The 19,121-nt window shown below is 36.5% G+C and overlaps 1 protein-coding gene across 1 annotated transcript in view; it reads left to right on the top strand.

Moving 5' to 3' along the window:
- The first annotated feature begins 8,378 nt into the window (after positions 1-8,378).
- cc2d1a (coiled-coil and C2 domain containing 1A) overlaps positions 8,379-19,121 on the top strand; it is a 24,467-nt gene continuing 13,724 nt past the window's right edge. The window contains exons 1-14 of the mRNA XM_056456158.1: positions 8,379-8,533; positions 9,017-9,094; positions 10,628-10,775; positions 10,857-10,963; positions 12,213-12,446; positions 13,018-13,309; positions 13,474-13,583; positions 13,886-13,958; positions 14,043-14,132; positions 15,875-16,002; positions 16,087-16,159; positions 16,272-16,390; positions 16,573-16,684; positions 17,056-17,228. Coding sequence (XP_056312133.1) covers positions 9,038-9,094; positions 10,628-10,775; positions 10,857-10,963; positions 12,213-12,446; positions 13,018-13,309; positions 13,474-13,583; positions 13,886-13,958; positions 14,043-14,132; positions 15,875-16,002; positions 16,087-16,159; positions 16,272-16,390; positions 16,573-16,684; positions 17,056-17,228 — 1,716 coding nt within the window. The 5' untranslated portion in view covers positions 8,379-8,533; positions 9,017-9,037. The remainder of the gene's footprint in view (positions 8,534-9,016; positions 9,095-10,627; positions 10,776-10,856; positions 10,964-12,212; positions 12,447-13,017; positions 13,310-13,473; positions 13,584-13,885; positions 13,959-14,042; positions 14,133-15,874; positions 16,003-16,086; positions 16,160-16,271; positions 16,391-16,572; positions 16,685-17,055; positions 17,229-19,121) is intronic.

The raw sequence follows: 19,121 nt of genomic DNA on the forward strand, positions 1-19,121 counted from the left end.
GGCGCAACCGCACGACTCAAACTCTTTCATGCTTATATAATGTAAATACAACGTGTGTTTGATAATCCTTTTAAATGTGAGAATCCACGGTGTTGTATATAAAAAATGTGAATGTTAATATTGAGATTTTAGTGATTTCATTATTGAAAGCTGCTTGTTTTGTATAACTAACCTTTAAAAAAAAGTTTTCTCCATTGCATTTAAATTGTTTAACAACATGATCATATTTTCAAGCCGCTTACTAAAATTCATGTACTACTTCCGTCATTTTATGTCAGTGTGTGACTTTTGACTTGTGATGGAGTGGGAAATGTAAAGAAAATATAAACATTTTCTCTAGCCTTTAAATTGTGTGTGAATTTCATGGATGAAACTGGTGTTTAGTTTTACAGAATCAAACATGAATGACAACAAGCGGGTCATTTATTAGTGTGTTCATCTGAATAGGAATTTGGACAGATTTATGACTTGGCTAAAACAACTCAGGACTGGTTATAAAGGTAACGACCCTTCAGTTTAGGGCTCACACACTCTTGACAGCGTAATGATCTTCACTTAAACCTCACATGGGGAAAAACTACTTTAATAAAACTGAACAAATATAAAGTATAACTGATCAGCTATGAACAAGATTGCTAACTAACTCTTACTACAGCTGAATCACTCTGAAACTATCCAGTATTCGGTTTATGAAAACATCTAGTTGAACTTTTATTCTGTAAACTCGTTGTTGTAGCTAGCAGAACATGTTAAGAGACTGAAGGTTATTTGCCAGAGTATGGCGGGCCGTAATAGCTGCGGCGTGGGGGTCTTAAAGGTATTCTGCCTCTGTGCACAAATCCAATTCTCCTCTGTGCATCCATCATAATCTGACTGCAGGATGAAGAGAAACATCAATTATGATGGATTTATGATGCAAAGTGACTTAGCTTAAAACAAATGTACATGTTTGAATATAAATTACAATATCAAGTCATTCTTTTAAAGGAGAAAATTAACATTTAGTCATTTACTCATACTATATTGTTGAAAACTTGAAGTTATTTCTGTTGAACACGTAATGTATTTAGAAAAATGTTAGAAACTGGTAACCATTGACTTCCATGGTATCTGTTTTTCCTACTATGGAGGTCAAAGGTTGTTTCCAACATTCTTCAAAATATATGTTGTGTTAGAAATAAACTCCTTAAGCTTTGGAGCACCTGAGGGTGTGTAAATGGTGAGTATATTTTAGATTTTTTCTAGCTGGATGAACTATCTTCACTTACTTCAGGGCGGAGAGATCTCTTATTAGACGGGACATCAGCTCTGAGGCGTCCTCCAGACCACCAGAGGCTTCAGAGGTGGGGAAATCCTCCAAACTGAACACGATAAACAATGAATATGGACAAAAAACACCTTGTTCAATACTAATAAAGAGACAGTTCATCTAAAAAAAATCTTTAAAATTGTCTTCTGATGGACACAAAATAAGATATTGTGAAGAATGTTGCAAACTAGCAGCCATTGACATCTATAGTATCAAAACATATTATGGAAGTCAATGGCTGCTGCTTTCCAACACTATTCAAAACTTTAGATATGTTTTTCTTGTTCAACAGAAGAGAGAAAACTTTTACGGTTTAGAACAAGTGGAGGATGAGTAAATGATGGGAGAATTTGTATATTTGGGTGAACTGTCACTTTAATGGTTATAAAGTGATCATTAAACAAGTTCAGATTGTCCTTTTTTTCGCTATCATGATGTACATCCACTTGAAATGAGAAAAAATGTAGGGAGGTGCATGATTTTGTTCTATAGGAGCTGATTAGATTGTTGAAAGACAGGTGTTGCTAACAAAATGAAGGAAGATTGACGAATGGATGCATTCAGGGCAGAAAAAAGACACCAACTGATAGCTCCGCCCTAAATAAGTCAAAACCACCTAAATTACTGATGGCTCCGCCCTAAAGGACTGATAACTCCACCCTAAATAACTGATAACCACCTAAATTACTGATAGCTCTGCCCTAAAGGACTAATAACCCCTCCCTAAATGACTGACAGCTCTGCCAATAATTACTAATAACTCCGCCCTAAATGACTGATAACCACCTAAATTACTGATAGCTCCGCCCTAAAGGACTAAAGCTACAGTCACACTGGGCTTTGTGTGTGCGAAATTCTGTCGTGCAGCGCTGCGAAAAGGGGCGGGATTAAACAAGATGATTAGACATTAAAAAAAGCGAGCGATTGCTCCATGTTTTAAATTTCTGTCCAGAGAGCTCCTGTTTTGATCCTCGATTGGTCTCACGCAGTCAAGTGATGCGATTTCGCAGGTCAGAGTTCACCAAGCTTGAACTTTGCACCGCAGCAACATGCGAAACTTGACGCATGACCCTGCGTTTCCGGTCTGACGCATTCGCGTGCGTATGAATGGAAGTCTATGGGAGGAAAAGCCCAGTGTGACCGCAGCTTAATAACCACTCCCTAAATGACTGACAGCTCTGCCCTTAATGTCTAATAGCCCTGCCCTAAATAACTGATAACCACCAAAACTACTAATAGCTCCACCCTAAAAAACTAACAACCGCTCCCTAGATGACTGACAGCTCTGGCCTAAATTACAGATAGCTCTGCCTTAAATGACTGATAGGTCCACTCTAAATCTGCGGTCACACTTGACTTTTCTACCCATACACTTCCATTCATACGAATGCAAATGCGTTAGACCGGAAACGCAAGTTTGTGCATCAAGTTTCGCAGTTCGCTGCATTGCAAAGATCAAGCTTGGTGAACTTTGACCTGCGAAATCGCATCACTTGACTGCGTGAGACCAATCGAACATCCAAACATGACTTCTCTGCACAGAAATGTAAAATATGGCCCAATCGCTCGCTTTTTTTAATGTCTAATCATCTAGTTTAATCCAACCTCTTTTCGCAGCGCCGTACAACAGAATTTCGCATGCTCAAATACTAGTTTGACCGCAGCTTAAAAGACTGATAGCCCTGCCCTAAAAGACTGATAGCCCTGCCCTAAAGATATTATATATGACCAGGAAGTGAAGAAAGTCATTTTGAGGGGGGAAGGTTATAATATTTGATTAAAGTTTATAAGGGCAAATAATTTTTTACAAAATAATAATGTGCGCAGACGCATCGGTTATATTAAGCACTAATTTATACATATAAAACTAAGAAGAGGAAATCTTGATTTCATGGGGACTTTAAAATTCTGAATTGTAAAACGTTGCATGAATCCTATTCCTAAACAGACCACTTTTCCAATAAACCATTCATACACTGCAAAATGCTTTTCTTAATGCCTTTGTCACTTAATTATGAAGTATTATTTCTGAAAACAAGGCGATATTTTTTGCTTGTCTAGAAAATGCTTCTTGATTTCAGAACTTTTAGATATTTGGTCTAGAAACAAGACAAAAGCAGTTTTTGCAGTATCTCTGCCAGATGAGGTGACTTGTCTCACCTCAGAGGGATGTTGTTGAGCTGGGAGTCTGTCAGGGATTGTATGGATAAAGGGCTGGAGGGAACTTCTTCATCAGCAGGTCTATGAGCATCTCTCTCTGAAACTGACTGAAGATTCACCTCAGTTTTAGTGAGTTCTAATGTTGACTTAAAAGAACATGTAAGTGTTGTAGACACTTTTATAATCATTCAACCTAAACCTGCTTTCAAGTGTTCACACTTAGATATTGATTGACGCTATTAGCTGGTTTGGCATGCTGTCCCGGGAGAGAACCCTGAGCTCGGAGATATTTGAGCCCATGGCTCCCGCCTGGTCAATCAACATGAAAGGGGGTTCGAGATCAGGTAGGTCTCAAGAGCTCCCCCTGGTAAAGGAGGAGATGGGATGGATGTGGGGATTTTTCCAAAACGAAGATAGAGCAGTAGAGTGAAATCTGTCTATTTATTGTAGGCTTGGATCAGTCTGATTGGATTATTGCAGATAACGGATGAGGGACCAGCTGCGATCAATCATATCACATGCTCCTCTCGAAATTAGCTTATAAATAGCTTCAATTTATTATTAATGCTATGTATTGTATAGTAAAATTAAAAATAAAGTTAATGTTTGTGGAATTTGAAAGGAATATTTAAAGTCTGTGTAAACAGGAAAGCTGCTCCAGACTTTTATTTCAGTATGATAATGTATTTTCAACTGAAACTAAATATAGAATAGGGGGAGGGGTTTTATTTTGAGCTCCGCCTCTTATCTTTCACAAACAGCAAATTAACGGTTAGAGGTGGCTAAGCATATTTCACCCAATATGTCAAACTGACACCATCAGAGAAGCGCTGCTGTTCCAAAGCATAAACAGATGATTTTGATTAAAGATGACCAAAATAAACAAATCAAAAAATTTGATTTCGCGATTTCTGTAATTTAGTCACTCTAAACCAAGGATGTCAAACTCAATTCCTGGGGGGCCGCAGCCCTGCACAGTTTAGTTCCAGCCCTGCTTCAACACACTTAAGCTACGGTCACACTGGGCTTTGTGTGTGCGAAATTCGGTCATACTTCGCTGCGAAAAGGGGCGGGATTAAACAAGCTTATTAGATATTTTAAAAAGCCAGCGATTGCTCCATGTTTTAAATTTCTGTCCAGAGAGGTCCTGTTTTGATCCTCGATTGGTCTCACGCAGTCAAGTGATGCGATTTTGCAGGTCAGAGTTCACCAAGCTTGAACTTTGCACCGCAGCGACATGCGAAACTTGACGCATGACCCTGCGTTTTCGGTCTGACGCATTCGCGTGCGTATGAATGGAAGTCTATGGGAGGAAAAGTCAAGTGTGACCGCAGCTTTACCAGTAGGTTTCAAACAAGACTGAAAGACTTAATTAGTTTGATCAGCTGCGGCCCTCCATGAATTGAGTTTGACATCCCTGCTCTAAACCATTACGAAGTAGGGGTTTTTAATTCATAACTGAATTTTAATTATTCTCTAAACTGTTTCTTTAGGTCACACATGTCAAACTCTGCACAGTTTAGTTCCAACCCTAATTAAACACACCTGATCAACCTAATTGAGTCCTTTAGGCTTGTTTGAAATCTACAGGTAAGTGTGTTGGAGCAGGGTTGGAACTAAACTATGCAGGGCAGCGACCCTCCAGGAACTTAGTTTGACACCCCTGCTTTAGGTGTTTGTTCTGCATTCTGAGGAAAAACTCACTTGCACATCTTTATCTTCACCACCAGGTGGAGCTTCAGGCAAAGATAAACTCCATGAGCGGTGCTTCTTACCTCACAGTTTGCTTTGCTCTCAGCAGATACTGTAGCAGAAACCAGAGCATCATCCAAAGACTCACACATCTCTTCTATATCACTCATTACAGTCTTATTATCTGCGAAATCCTTGAGCTCCTCACACTGGTCACTAATACAGACATTCTTGTCACATCCACGCGGACTGGAAGGCTCACCGCCTACATGTTGCTCAAAATAATTAGCAACCTCAGAAGTAGATCCTGAAGCTTCAGCCTCTATTAAAACTGCTTCTTTAGCCAAAACATTGGTAGACTCCTCCTCAAGATCTACATCTGCCATGCTACCAATCTCAGCTGTGATTTCCTTGCACATTTCAGTGCACAACAGTGGATCTTCTCCAATATTTCCTTCATGACCACCATGATTCATGCATTCAATTTTGTTTAGCTCAAAAGCGTCAGAATTAGCACGATGCATGGTTTTAGGGTCAAACTGATGTGTAATTTCTTCCTCCCTAGACATGCTTTCAACCAATTTCTGAACTTCATTTCCATGCTGAACATCTGGTTGTACATCTTCAACAGAGCAAGATTGTTGGGAGGAGATCTCTGCAATTTCCATCTCTGTATTGGTCTCTTTTTCAAGAGAAGAGTTGGAGTTAACTTTCCTTAAAGTCTCCTCATTGGTAATTTCTCCTGTCTCGTTTTCTTGTCCTCCGCTAGTCATCGGTTCCTTAACCATCCTCTTTCTTCCACCAAGCCTGCACATTCCCATTCTCTTTCTTTTTTTCCTCTCGACTAAGGGATCTGCAAAACCGTCATCTTTGGTCTGAGCTACGATATCTGAAGATCCCAATTGCTCCACCATTTTGGATCCAATAATATCCTCATGTGGCAATTTAACCCAAGTTTGACACTCGTCTGATGATAATTCAAGTAATTCAGAGTGACATTCTGGAATCTTCTGAGATTCGTGGTTTGAATTGCTTGTGTTTTCACCCTCTTCATCATCCAGCTCTGTGTTAGGCTGATCTACTATGGTTGTTTCCACATTTATAGGTTTAGAGAGGATGTATTTGTCACTGTTTTCTGGTTCTGGTGTTTGTACTGTGATTTGTTCATTCTCATGAGAGACCTCAGGTGGATTTGTGTTATTTCCATCATCATCATTATCATCACGGCTTGTTTTTATATCCAGGGAATAGCCGTGATCAATGGGGAATTCTGTTGTCTGAATTATTTGTAATGCACTATGTTCAACTTGATCCAGCTTGTCTGAGCATGATGCATTATGGGAGTTGTTGTTGTTTTCTGATTTTGATGTCTAAATGTAGATATTAAAAAGAAAAATGAGTGAATTAGAAAAATAAACACATTTTGTGAAAAACTATCAAAATGTTGATTATATTAGACTTTTATTTTCAAAAGCGATTTTAAAACTTTTAATATAATGTCCTCGGCTATACAGAGGCTATAATTAATTAGAAATAGAGTGTACATAGTTTTACGTTAGGAAATGCACTCTTGAATTTACAAACAGTCGGCAAGTACCGGAGAACAGAAGTAACAGATTGATAAAATGGAGTTTTCAGTCACGTTCATGTGAAAATAATATTCAACTCGTTTAGTTTTACCTTCATTCATTTTTGTTTTCAGTCGTGACATAAAGCACGAGTCTTCAACACATGATTTTTTACAACACGTTTTAAACACAATAGTTTAATTAATTTCTAATAATTACTTTTTCGTTTTTCCCATGGTGACAGTGCATTATAATTAATAGTTATTTCACAAGATTGTTGTATTCAGATTAAAGTGTAATTTAAAGACTTAACTAGGTTATGTTAACTAGGAAAGTTAGATTAGTCAAATTATTGTATAACTGGTTTGTTGTGTAGAAAATCCAAAAAATATACAGTAAATATTTGTTAAGGAGGCTAATAATTGTCTACTGACCTTAAAATAGTTTTTAAAACACTAATTCAATTTATATTAAATTTATATTTATTCAAGACAAACTAAGAAATAAGACTTATTATGACTCCAGAAGAATTATTTTTGTTTTATATAAAAAACTGTGAAAACTTCCTTAGTTTGTTAAAGATCACTTGGGAATCAATATTTTAAATTAATGGGAGGGTAAAAAATGACTTCAACTGTATCTGTTAAAGTTTACAGGTGCAAAAACATGCCTTGATGTACTTGAATGTCAAAAATGTTGTCCTACAAGACAAAGTTACTTGTAAAATGAATTAACATGGAAGATTATTTTGAGTCTAAGTTATTTCATTAGCTTGTTTATGAAGACTGCAGAGTGATGCATGAAAAAAAACGTTGAATAATTGTTTAAGTAGTTTGTGATGTATGTTAAAGTGTGCCCCCTAAAAGTACAAGTGGCCTCTGCCCGGCCCACCCAGTTACTCTGGTCTAGAACCGCCACTGATGCCAGCGCATGTATTCACCTGATTTTCTTCCACAGACTGCAGATTTGTTTCCTCAGCACTTTTCTGTTGTCTTGATCTGGTTTGTGTCCTCTTGGGTGCTTTGAGCACTGTTTAAACCCATTTATGTACATCATTATGTTTCTGTTTACTTGAACATTATAATGGTTATTATATCTCCAATTAAGATGAATTAAAGTGGAGTGAATGAAAGATAATTACAGTATGTTCTTGTGAATGCAAGTTACCTGTAGTCTTTGATTTTCTTTTGGGCATTTTCTCGTTTCAGTCCAGATTCAGCTAGGTGAGTAAAAATAATTATTAGCAAAACTGATTTCATGTTTGATTTATGTATTACTTTCGTTCTCCTTTAAGTCGGTTTAGTTAAATATTTTCTTCTAATTAATGATCAACTTGAATAAAGCAAATAAACAGTTTTAAACGCAAGCTAATGGGGAATAATCAATCTGACAGGATTAAAATATCTAATCAAATTTGCGCGCGAAAGCTCTACGCGGGCTATATTGTACCACATTTAAGAAATATAGACTTTTCACAACATTTTCTCATACAAAATGAACAATAACACGACAAACCGTAACAAAATGTTTAAGAATCCAGTACATCAACAGACTATCGGTTGAACTACAAGTACCGGAGCCGTTGGGCGTTCCTGTGTGCCGTAAAGCGCGAGGCTCTCCCGTTGCTATGAGAAACCTGGCGAAAAGCAGGAAGTGCTGAATCTTCATTGACAGCAGTGCAGATTTGTGTTTACTGCTGTTTTTATGACTCTCGTTTGCAAAAACGTAACGACAGGCAGCTTATTCCCCTTCACGGAACAGATAACTACAACATAACACGTCCTCTGGGGAACATATGATCGAGGTATCTTGTTCAAATTATTAGTAAGGACAGTATGGTGTAAAAACTAGCCTCCTTGCTAGCTGGCACTTTGACTTAAATGAGTTTTTAACGTCATTATTTATATTGTACGTGAGTTTGATTTCATTATAGGTCTAATAGAGCTTTGCTTCAAACTATTTTGCTGCAAAATCAGCTAAATGCGCGCTCTCGATTGCCTTGTTTAAACCTGTAAACGGTAGCATGTTAAAAACTGCTGAAACATTCGGTTGTAGGCAGTTATTATTAGCTCAATAATGTCTCAGAGGGTTATATCACAGTTAAATATATATTCTGCTGTTTATTCTGTCTAAGCATGAATTATGCAAACGTCACGTAATGATTTAGGAATGCGTCATGACGCCTGTCTGTTCAGGTTTGGTTGGTTGTGATCTTGTTGAATGGTTGATCTGCATGTAATTGCTGTTTTGTTGTATTCTAAATCAGTATATTTTGTTGTCTCTCCAGGTTTGAGAAACTTCGGCAAAGATGAGTCGAAGCAGGAACCCTCCGCAGAAGGGCCAAGGGGCCGCCAGGGCCAAACAGGTGATAAATAAGATGAGTTGGCACTGTCTGTCTCCAGAATAATTGTTGCAGAACTAGGAATCTGATGGTATTAAATGTTTATGACGTGAAAATTGCTGAGGTTTTTATCACAGTAGTTTTCAGATCACAAAATTCCTCTAAATTTTTTTCACAAAAGTTATTACAACATCAGTAATTTATTATTATTTATTATTTTATTATTATTTTACTATCTATCTATCTGTCTATCGATCTATTGATCTATATATATATATATATATATATATATATATATATATATATATATATATATATATATATATATATATATATATTGATATATATATATATATATATATATATTGATATATATATATATATATATATATATATATATATATATATATATATATATAGATATATATATATATATATATATATATATATATATATATATATATGGATATATATATATATGGATATATATATATATATATATATATAAATATATATATATATATATATATATATATATTTATATATGGATATCTATCTATCTATCTATCTATCTATCTATCTATCTATTGATCTCTCTCTCTCTTTCTCTCTCTCTCTCTCTCTCTCTCTATATATATATATATAAATATATATATGGGTATCCATCCACCCGTCTGTCTGTCTGTCTGTCTATCTATCTATCTATCTATCTATCTATCTATCTATCTATCTATCTATCTATCTATCTATCTATCTATCTATCTATCTATCTATCTATCTATCTATCTATCTATCTATCTATCTCTCTATCTATCTCTCTATCTATCTATCTATCTATCTATCTATCTCTCTATCTATCTCTCTATCTATCTCTCTATCTATCTCTCTATATAAATATGGGTATCTGTCTGTCTGTCTATCTATCTATGACCCAGATAATTGTGTTGTCAGTAGGCCAGTTGTAACTTGTAACATGTTTTTCTCTTGTAAAACAAAATAAGTTTATTTCTGTACATTTCCAAACTAAAGTATCCTTTTAAAATGATGTAAAATTCAGGTACAGAATAATTCTCTGTAGTTTAAAGTCCTCATGATAAGAAAACAAAATTGTGGATGTTCATGAAATTAATATTTTATCAATTTGCTAAAACTAAAATTAAAAGAAACGTGCATAAAAAGTTAATAGGCATTTTAATTATTAACTTAACAGAATTTCATAACATAATCAGTCACTCTGCACCAGGTTATTATCATTAAATAAAACTAACAACGTGAAACATTAAAAAAAAAACCATTACCTTAAATCAAATTAAAAAAAACTTTAGTTTACATATCAGGGCAGCATTTTCATTGTCTTTTACTAAAATACTATAAATAATTAAAACCAAAACTAAAATGAAAGCAATTAAAAAGCAAACTAAAATTTAAAGTCTGAAAATAAAAAAAAAGAAATTTAATAAATGTAAAAATTAAAAAAATATGACAAAAAAAATTGCTGATAATATTTCCTCAGTTTTACCAAAATAACGCTCTCTCTTCATCTCTACATGTAATTAGATGGGTTTGCTGCTGGACTTGGCTCCTGACAGCGGATTGGATGATTCTGGAGGAAATGAGGCAGAGCTGGAGGCAGAGCTTATGGCATTGATGGGAGGAGGAGGAGGAGGAAGGGGTGGAAATGGGGGCAAGAAACCTGGAGGAAAAGGTGAGGAACTAAATATGATGACATCATTTAACAACAACAGATAAACCATTACACTTTTCCTATTTAATTGTTTATTTTTAGCTCCAGTGGCGATGGAGGACATTGAGCGAATGGCAGCTCTGTGTATGAAAGATCTCGACGTGGACGGAGACGATGACGGAGATTTGGAGAACGATGCTGATCTCCTGGTGAGACAAAAACTCTTCATGTCTTCTGTTACATTATATATAATAGACTGAATTTGCACACAGAATTTTGTAATAAAAAATAAAAAAAACTGTGGATTTTTGCAGTATGATTTTGGGAATATAATAACTAAAAACTTTAAACATTAAATAAGAAATTAGAAATTTTTTAAGGTTTACAATGCAAATCCAATTAGATCCACTTGTTTGGTAAACAAAGCATAGTAGTATATCAACTAAAAGACAGAAAATCTTACTTTATAAACTGTATTGTACATCATGTAAACATTTGCATATTAGTCAATAATATTATTAAAATTAATATAATAACTGAACAAATTAAGAGCATTAAAATTAAAACAGTTGCTGTTAAGGGCGTTGCTAGACATAAAGCTCTACTTGGGCACGCACCCCCTTCCCCCACACCCCTCAAAAAAATAAATAATATATAAATATATTAAATACAAAACAAATATATTTCAAGTAATTATTAGTAAATATAGTAACAAGTATTATTGTTATTATATAATTATTATTCTAAATAATCTTAAATGTAACTGGAAAACAATGTTAAGAAACTACTGGAGTGATATGCTGAAATCTTTTGCATGAATATTAATTTCATTTGATTGAAATTTTATAGGAAATTCAATAAAATGCAAAAAAATAAAAATGTTTTATAGAATTATTTGTTGTCTTAGACTTGACTCATGGCAGAGAATTAGGTGTAATAAGTCTTACCTCCCTGACTCGTCATCGCTCCTTTTTGCTTCATACTAAAAAAATCTATCAAGACGCATGCTTAGTACCCTGGTTGCTCTTATGATTTCAGAAATACTCGAAAGTAAAGTAAATTTCACAGGAGCAGCTATTCATAATTGACTTTAACTGTACACTTTGACATTGGATTGGAATGGATTGACATTCTCCCTTTGCATATGTCATCAGAGGGGGAAAGCTCCGCCCACTAGTCACCATCTCTCCCTCATTAGCATAGTCTGTTTTTGAATCTGCCACTATGCTGACACACAGGTATTTGTAGCTCCGCCCTCTTTTGAAAAGAGCACAACCTCAGTTGAATTTAAAGCGACAGTCACCAAAACGCCACAATTAGAATCAAAGCCTAAAAGGGTCAGATTTAGAGTTATAAAACATTATCTGTGTGGTATTTTGAGCTGAAACTTCACAAACACACTCTAGGGACATCAGAGACCGTGAAAGGTCCCCTTTAAATATATTTGCTGTGTTTCAGGCGGAGTTGAACGAAGTGTTGGAAGATGATGAGGAGGAAGTGGTCAGAAAACCTCCTCCGTCTCCAGTGCCTCCTCAACGCTCAAACGCAGCGCCACAGCCCGTATCCCAGAATGCATCAGCCAGCCTGGAGTCTCGCCTGCAGGAGCGCTTGGACATGTACCAGACGGCCATAAACAATGCCAAAGTGGCCGGAGAAACCAGTAAGGTGCGGCGATATGACCGAGGACTGAAGGTGAGAATTTTTGTATGAGTGATGCTATAATAAAAACTAAATATATATTTGAAATAAATATTATATTAAAACATTTAATAAACGAATAGAATTTGTTTAAATTACTATTATTTGTTAATAATTATTTTATTTTGCTTCAATGATTAACCCTTAAAAAAGCCCTTTTATTCCAGTAATGGAAAAAAATGGCAAGTATCGTTCGACATAACACCAATAGATGGTGTGTAATGTATTTATGCTCGCCTAGCAATGAGCAGGCAGGCGTACAAGAGGGTTAAACAAACTTTTATGTCATGGATGTGAGAATGGGTTTGTTTATTTTGATGTTTAACTTTTGATTTTTGACAAAATGAACAACAAATGAATTGGAATATCCAACTTTATTTGCAAAGCGATAGACATTTCATTTTTTTATCGACCCATTCAAGGAACAAACATGTCAGAACCAACAATCTTAATATGCGCACCTGCAGTTATCATTATATATTATCACAGACCTTCTCACTTAGCATTATCCATCATGTTTTGGGATTTCAGAGTTGTTTGATATCATGTTTTGACTGTTTTTCAGACTCTTCAGTCTATGCTGGCCTCAGTTAAAAAGGGGAAGCCAATCAATGAAGAGGAGATTCCTCCTCCTGTGGCCACCGGTGGAAAACCCGCTCTAGCCGAGCCAATCAGAGAGCAGGAAGCACCTGCTCCACCGCAGACAGCCAATGAGAAGCCATTGCAGGACAGCAGACCCACGGCTCCACCTAAACCTCAGCTTCTCCAGCCTCCAGCACAGAGAGTCACGCCTCAGACTCCAGAAACACCAGCCATATCACCACTCACACCCGCACAACCCAACGCACAGCACTCTGGTATATGCACATGCACTCACAGACACACAAATACACACACACACACACACACACACACACACACACACACACACACACACACACACACACACACACACACACACACACAATAACTCTTCTAAAAGCCACCACTGTCCCTTTAATGCTGTTCATGTGTGTTTCAGAGCTGAAGGCCAGTGTGTTGAGCAGACAGAGAGAGTATAAGCTTGCAGCCATAAAGGCCAAGCAGAGCGGAAACACTGAACAAGCCAAACAACTCTACCATGTGTCTAAGGTAAACATGACTCACTATTAATATGTTTAATTTACACCTACTTTACCTTCATGTGTTCACATTTCATTCATGGGACACATTAAAAGACACATTAAAAGGACACTAAGGACTGGAGTAATGATGCTATAAATTTTGTTGTAGCTCACGGAAATGAATGACTTTTAATTTATTTTTTTAAGTATAGTTTTATTTTGAATGTAAATATTATATGTCACATGATTACTGTATTTGCTTTGTCTGGATGATATAAATGCTGCCACAGCAGGACAGACCTGAGCAGTATTTTTTTGTGTTTCTCTTAGACGTTAGACTCAGTGGTGGAGGCTGTGGACCGAGGGGAGATGGTGGACCTGCGCTCACTGCCGCCTCCTCCTGGTGCTGCTTTACATCACACACATCACACTCTTCAGCCTCACTGCAGTTTCTTCAGATCCTAATGAAGGATTGTCTGTGTTTCAGGAGATGCTGAAGTGCTGCAATCAAACCCTCCACAGCAGATCTCCAAACCAGCCGCTGCTCCTCCTGCTCCTGCTGCTCCATCAAACACAGGTCTGAACAAATCAATCATTGTTCTGTCATTTGAATGACTATTTTGGTTTCATGGGGTCTTGAACTCTTTCCCTGACAGTGTGTTTAAAATAAGCCCCCGCCAGAAATTTTTGATGATTTTTTAACTTAAATTTAGGATAGGAATATATGAGCATATTGTATCAAAATAAAAAAATTGTCTGTGGTTTTTTAACAAAAAAATGTTTTATTCTTTGTTCATGTTGTATCACCACAATAATGCAACATTTTCAACAAAACAATAGCATAGAAATTGCAGAAATTAGCATAGTACTGAATGTTTTATCTATGTACATACATACATACATGCGCGCACACACACATACACAAACAGATATAGTATATAATACACACTCACCGGCCACTTTATTAGGTACACCTGACTAGTACCGGCTTGGGCCTACTTTTGCTTTGAAAACTGCCTTAATCCTTCGTGGCATAGATTCAACAAGGTACTGGAAATATCCCTTAGAGAAAATACCTCTCACACCATTACACCACCACCACCACCTGAAGGATAAATCCATGCTTTCATGTTGTTGATGCCAATTTCTGAGCTGATCGTCCGAATGCCGCAGCAGAAATCTTCTATTGTCCAGTTTTGGTGAACCTGTGCGAATTTTAGCCGTGAGTGTAGTATGTAATACATACATATACATGACATGCATACACACACACATGGTATATAATACACACATACACATAGTATATTACACAAACACACACACACACACATACACATACATAGATACATACATGCATACACACACACAGTTGAAGTCAGAATTATTAGCCCCCCTGTTTATTTTTTCCCCCAATTTCTGTTTAACGGAGGGATTTTTTTTCAGCACATTTCTAATCATAATAGTTTTAATAGCTCATTTCTAAAAATTGATTTATTTTATCTTTGCCATGATGACAGTAAATAATATTAGACTAGATATTTTTCAAGACACTTCTATACAGCTTAAAGTGACATTTAAAGGCTTAACTAGGATAATTAGGTTAACTAGGCAGGTTAGGGTAATTAGGCAAGTTATTGTATAATGATGGTTTGTTCTGTAGACAGTCGAAAAAAAGTTAGCTTAAAGGGCTAATAATTTTGACCTTAAAATGGTTCATAAAATAATAAAAACTGCTTTTATTCTAGCCGAAATAAAACAAGTAAGACTTTCTCCAGAAGACAAAATATTATCAGACATACTGTGAAAATTTCCTTGCTCTGTTAAACATAATTTGGGAAACATTAAAAAAAGAAAAAACAAAATCGAAAAGGGGCTAATAATTCTGACTTCAAATGTATATATTACATAATACACAGACAAATACATGCACACACACATATAATACATAATATGCACACACACACACACACACACACACACACACACACACACACACACACACACACATATATAGTATATAATACATGCATACGCACACACACTCAAACACACAAACACATGTTTGGGTGTGTGTGTGTGTGTATTATACTTTATATATTGAAAATATTCTACTTTGAGAAAAGTGCATCTTTCTCGGTTTCTGGTCTAAAATGTTTAAAGAGAACTATCATGTATGTGTGTGTAAAACTCACATGTATTGTCTTTTAATTGATGAGATATCTCGTCAATGATGGGGAAAGAGTTAAACTGAGAATCCAGACACAGATCAGACTCAGTGTGTCAGATGTGAATAACGCTGTGAATGTGTGTGTGTTTCAGCTCTGTCTGCTCCCAGGAGCGTGGCCGAGGCCTTACAGCAGCGCATGGACAAATATAAAGAAGCTGCAGAAGCCGCCAAGAGCAAAGGAGACGAGCGCAAGGCACGCATGCACCAGCGCATCATCAAGGTAACACACACCTCAGGAGTCTCCTCACTGACAATACATGCTGTTTATTATTTAACACTCATCCATATGCTTTCTGGACTTCAGCAATATCAGGATGCCATTAAAGCTCAAAAAGCAGGACGTCCTGTGAATCTGGCAGAACTTCCTGTGCCACCAGGTAATGTTTTCGTAATAACAATATCATTTTAGTTTTTATTTAATATATAAGACGTGTGTAAAGCACTATAGGGGTAAATGTGGTGGTGTTGATGTGTGTGTGTGTGGGTCAGGTTGTCCTCCACTGCAGGGGGCTGAAAGTGGCGATCAGAACCTTATGGGTGTCCTGGAGAATGCTGTCAAACTGGCCAATCAGGATGCAGATGCAGACGAGGAGGAGGAACCACAGAAGGTAAACATCACGGCTCATACAAGCTGTGTTTTACAGGTGGTCTTTAAAAGTATTCAAATATTTAAAACATATATATATATATATGTATATATATATATATATATATATATATATATATATATAGTAATTAATTAATTAACTAACTAAATCAACCAATTAATTATGCCGCTGTTTGTGTGTAGCCTTCAGCTCAACCTGCTGTTCAGAAATCCAGAGCTCCGGCTCCTCCGAAAGCCTTGTCCACCGCGGGAACGCCGACCGGATCCACAAACACGCCTAAAATGGGAGGAAAAGGTAGGAGTAATGGATTACATGTAATCTGGATTACTTTTAATTACACTAAACTACTTTTTATAATACTTGTAATCAGACTACAGTACTTTTGTGGTAACGTTTTATGATAGCGAATAATTTCTACAATGTCAGTAAGTTGTTAATGATATCCTACTTCAAAATGTGTGACATCATATATGGGTTAGCACAAAAGTAATCAAGAAGTAGTCGGATTACTTTATCATAAATGTGTAATCTAAGAGAATATATTACTGACTACAACTTTTGTTGTTGCCTTCAGCTCTGAAACACACATGAACAGCATTAAAGGGACAGCGGGGGCTTTTAGAAGAGTTATTGTGTGTGTGTGTGTGTGTGTGTGTGTGTTGTAGCTCAGCAGCAGCTGGATTTCCTGACGATGCGCAGGCAGCAGTTTATAAAAGCAGCTCTGCGCTCTAAGGAGATGAAGGACATGCAAGGAGCTGCTCAGCACCTGAGGAACGCTAAAGGCTTGGACCCCATGATCACTGCCGCCAAAGGGGGACTTCCTGTTGACATCACTAAGGTTTGGGAATTAGCAGAATTTTGCATAATGATAAAAACTTCTGGCATTTTTTGCTTCAATTGTTGAGTTTTGCTTGTGATTTTGACACAAAGGCCCTGTTTCAGAAAGGAGGTTAAGTGAAAAGAGTATGTTAACCCTGAAATGAGAGAAACTCTGGGTCTTTTGTTTCAAAATGGCAGGTTTGTCAAACTGGGGAAAGCAGGGTAAGTCAAGCCTGTTTCTGAAAGAGAGGTAACTTTTACTCGGAGTCAGTTTCCGTGGTCACTTACTCTGTGAACCTAACCTGGTCAGGAGCAGGTTTTATTCACTAAACTCTGAGTTTCTGTTGATCTTCTCCCCTTTTTTAAAGACGAAGCGGTATTTCTCGCCGTAGCCTTACGTGTCCACCCACCTATTTTTATGCGATTTTGGAGATGTGCAAAGAAATGGATGGAAATGCCAAGATGTGCATAAATGTTGAAAATGTGCATAAAAACCAACACAATCTCATGGCAATTCGTAACTTTTTGATTTAGTGGCTAATTCGTACGAATTCGTACAATCTAATTCGTACAATTTAATACGATTTGCTCATCCCCCAATGACGGTTGGGTTTAGGGGTGGGGTTAGGTGCCACGCCTCCTTTTTAAAATCGTACAATTTCGTACGACTGAACTCGTACGAATTCGCCACTACACTGACAAAGCGTAAAATACTTACGTTTTCTCGTGAGATCAGGCTGATAAAAACATATGCGCATAACTGAGTAGGATAAACTTTTATTCGATAAGAAAAGATGCGCCTAAACTACAATGGAAACACTTTTACTGAACAAATTTCAGCATGCGCATTAAAAAAGGTCATGTGATTTTGTTGTAAGAGATCATGTGATGATAAAAATGTGTGTGAAGGGCCAAACCAGGCTGAGCACATTATAAAACATCTGAAATGTTGTATTGGCCATTTTAAAACGCCGAAACCATTTCAGTTTTAGTGTGATTATATTATTAATGACCTCCAGAACTGTCAAGAGCATCTGTGCGCTGCGTCTCATTGTTTCAAACGCCACTAGGCGTTCTTTGTGTGTTGCCATGTCCTCTGAGGTGAAAGTCATTTATTAAATAAAGAAAAGATTGACGCAGCTTCTCCTAGTGCAGCAAATTCTGTTTTTACTGTTGATATTTGGCGCCAGTGAAACAGGAAGTGACAATTTAGTTCTCGTTGACTCATTGGATAGAAATGCTGCTTTATGTGATATTCCAGTTTTGCGCATAAATTTTATTTGCATTTTTGGATGGAAACAAAGCTTTTACCTACATTTCAGACTCACAAAGAACAAAGTTACGAGAAATGCTTGTCCTTATTAAATAATAACGATCTTAAATTCACTGTCTTTCGACAGGGACATGTACTAAGACTAGATTAATGGAATTATTTCTCATTCTATCTTTTAGTTCTGCTTACATTCTATATGTTATATCAACTTCTACCACTCGATCAATAATAAAGGCAGACACACAAGTGCTCTTTCACATCTATTAAAAACTCAATTTTAGAAATGTTAGCTTAAACTGATGAACGTATGTAAAAGTGGGAACCTTAAATTAAACATTTCCACTAAACATTAAGCTAAGGTTATCTGCATTCTTGTTTTGTCAAATTCGCTGTAGAATCTATGCAGTAGCCTATTTTATGTAATTTAATGCAATTACATCTGAAATAGCTTAAATTATGGCACATTCCCCACTTTTTCCAGTGAAAAGTGTATAAACGTCACACATTACATTACTTATTACATTTAAATACTTTAAATGTAACCTCACGCATTAACTTGAGCAGCTGTTTTCCCACGCTAACTTTCTCTGTTTCGCCGATGCAGTGGTGTTGCTTTTTTAATATATGGTCATATTTGCA

This window comes from Danio aesculapii, chromosome 1, assembly GCF_903798145.1.
Source record: "Danio aesculapii chromosome 1, fDanAes4.1, whole genome shotgun sequence".
Classification (NCBI taxonomy): Eukaryota; Metazoa; Chordata; class Actinopteri; order Cypriniformes; family Danionidae; genus Danio; species Danio aesculapii.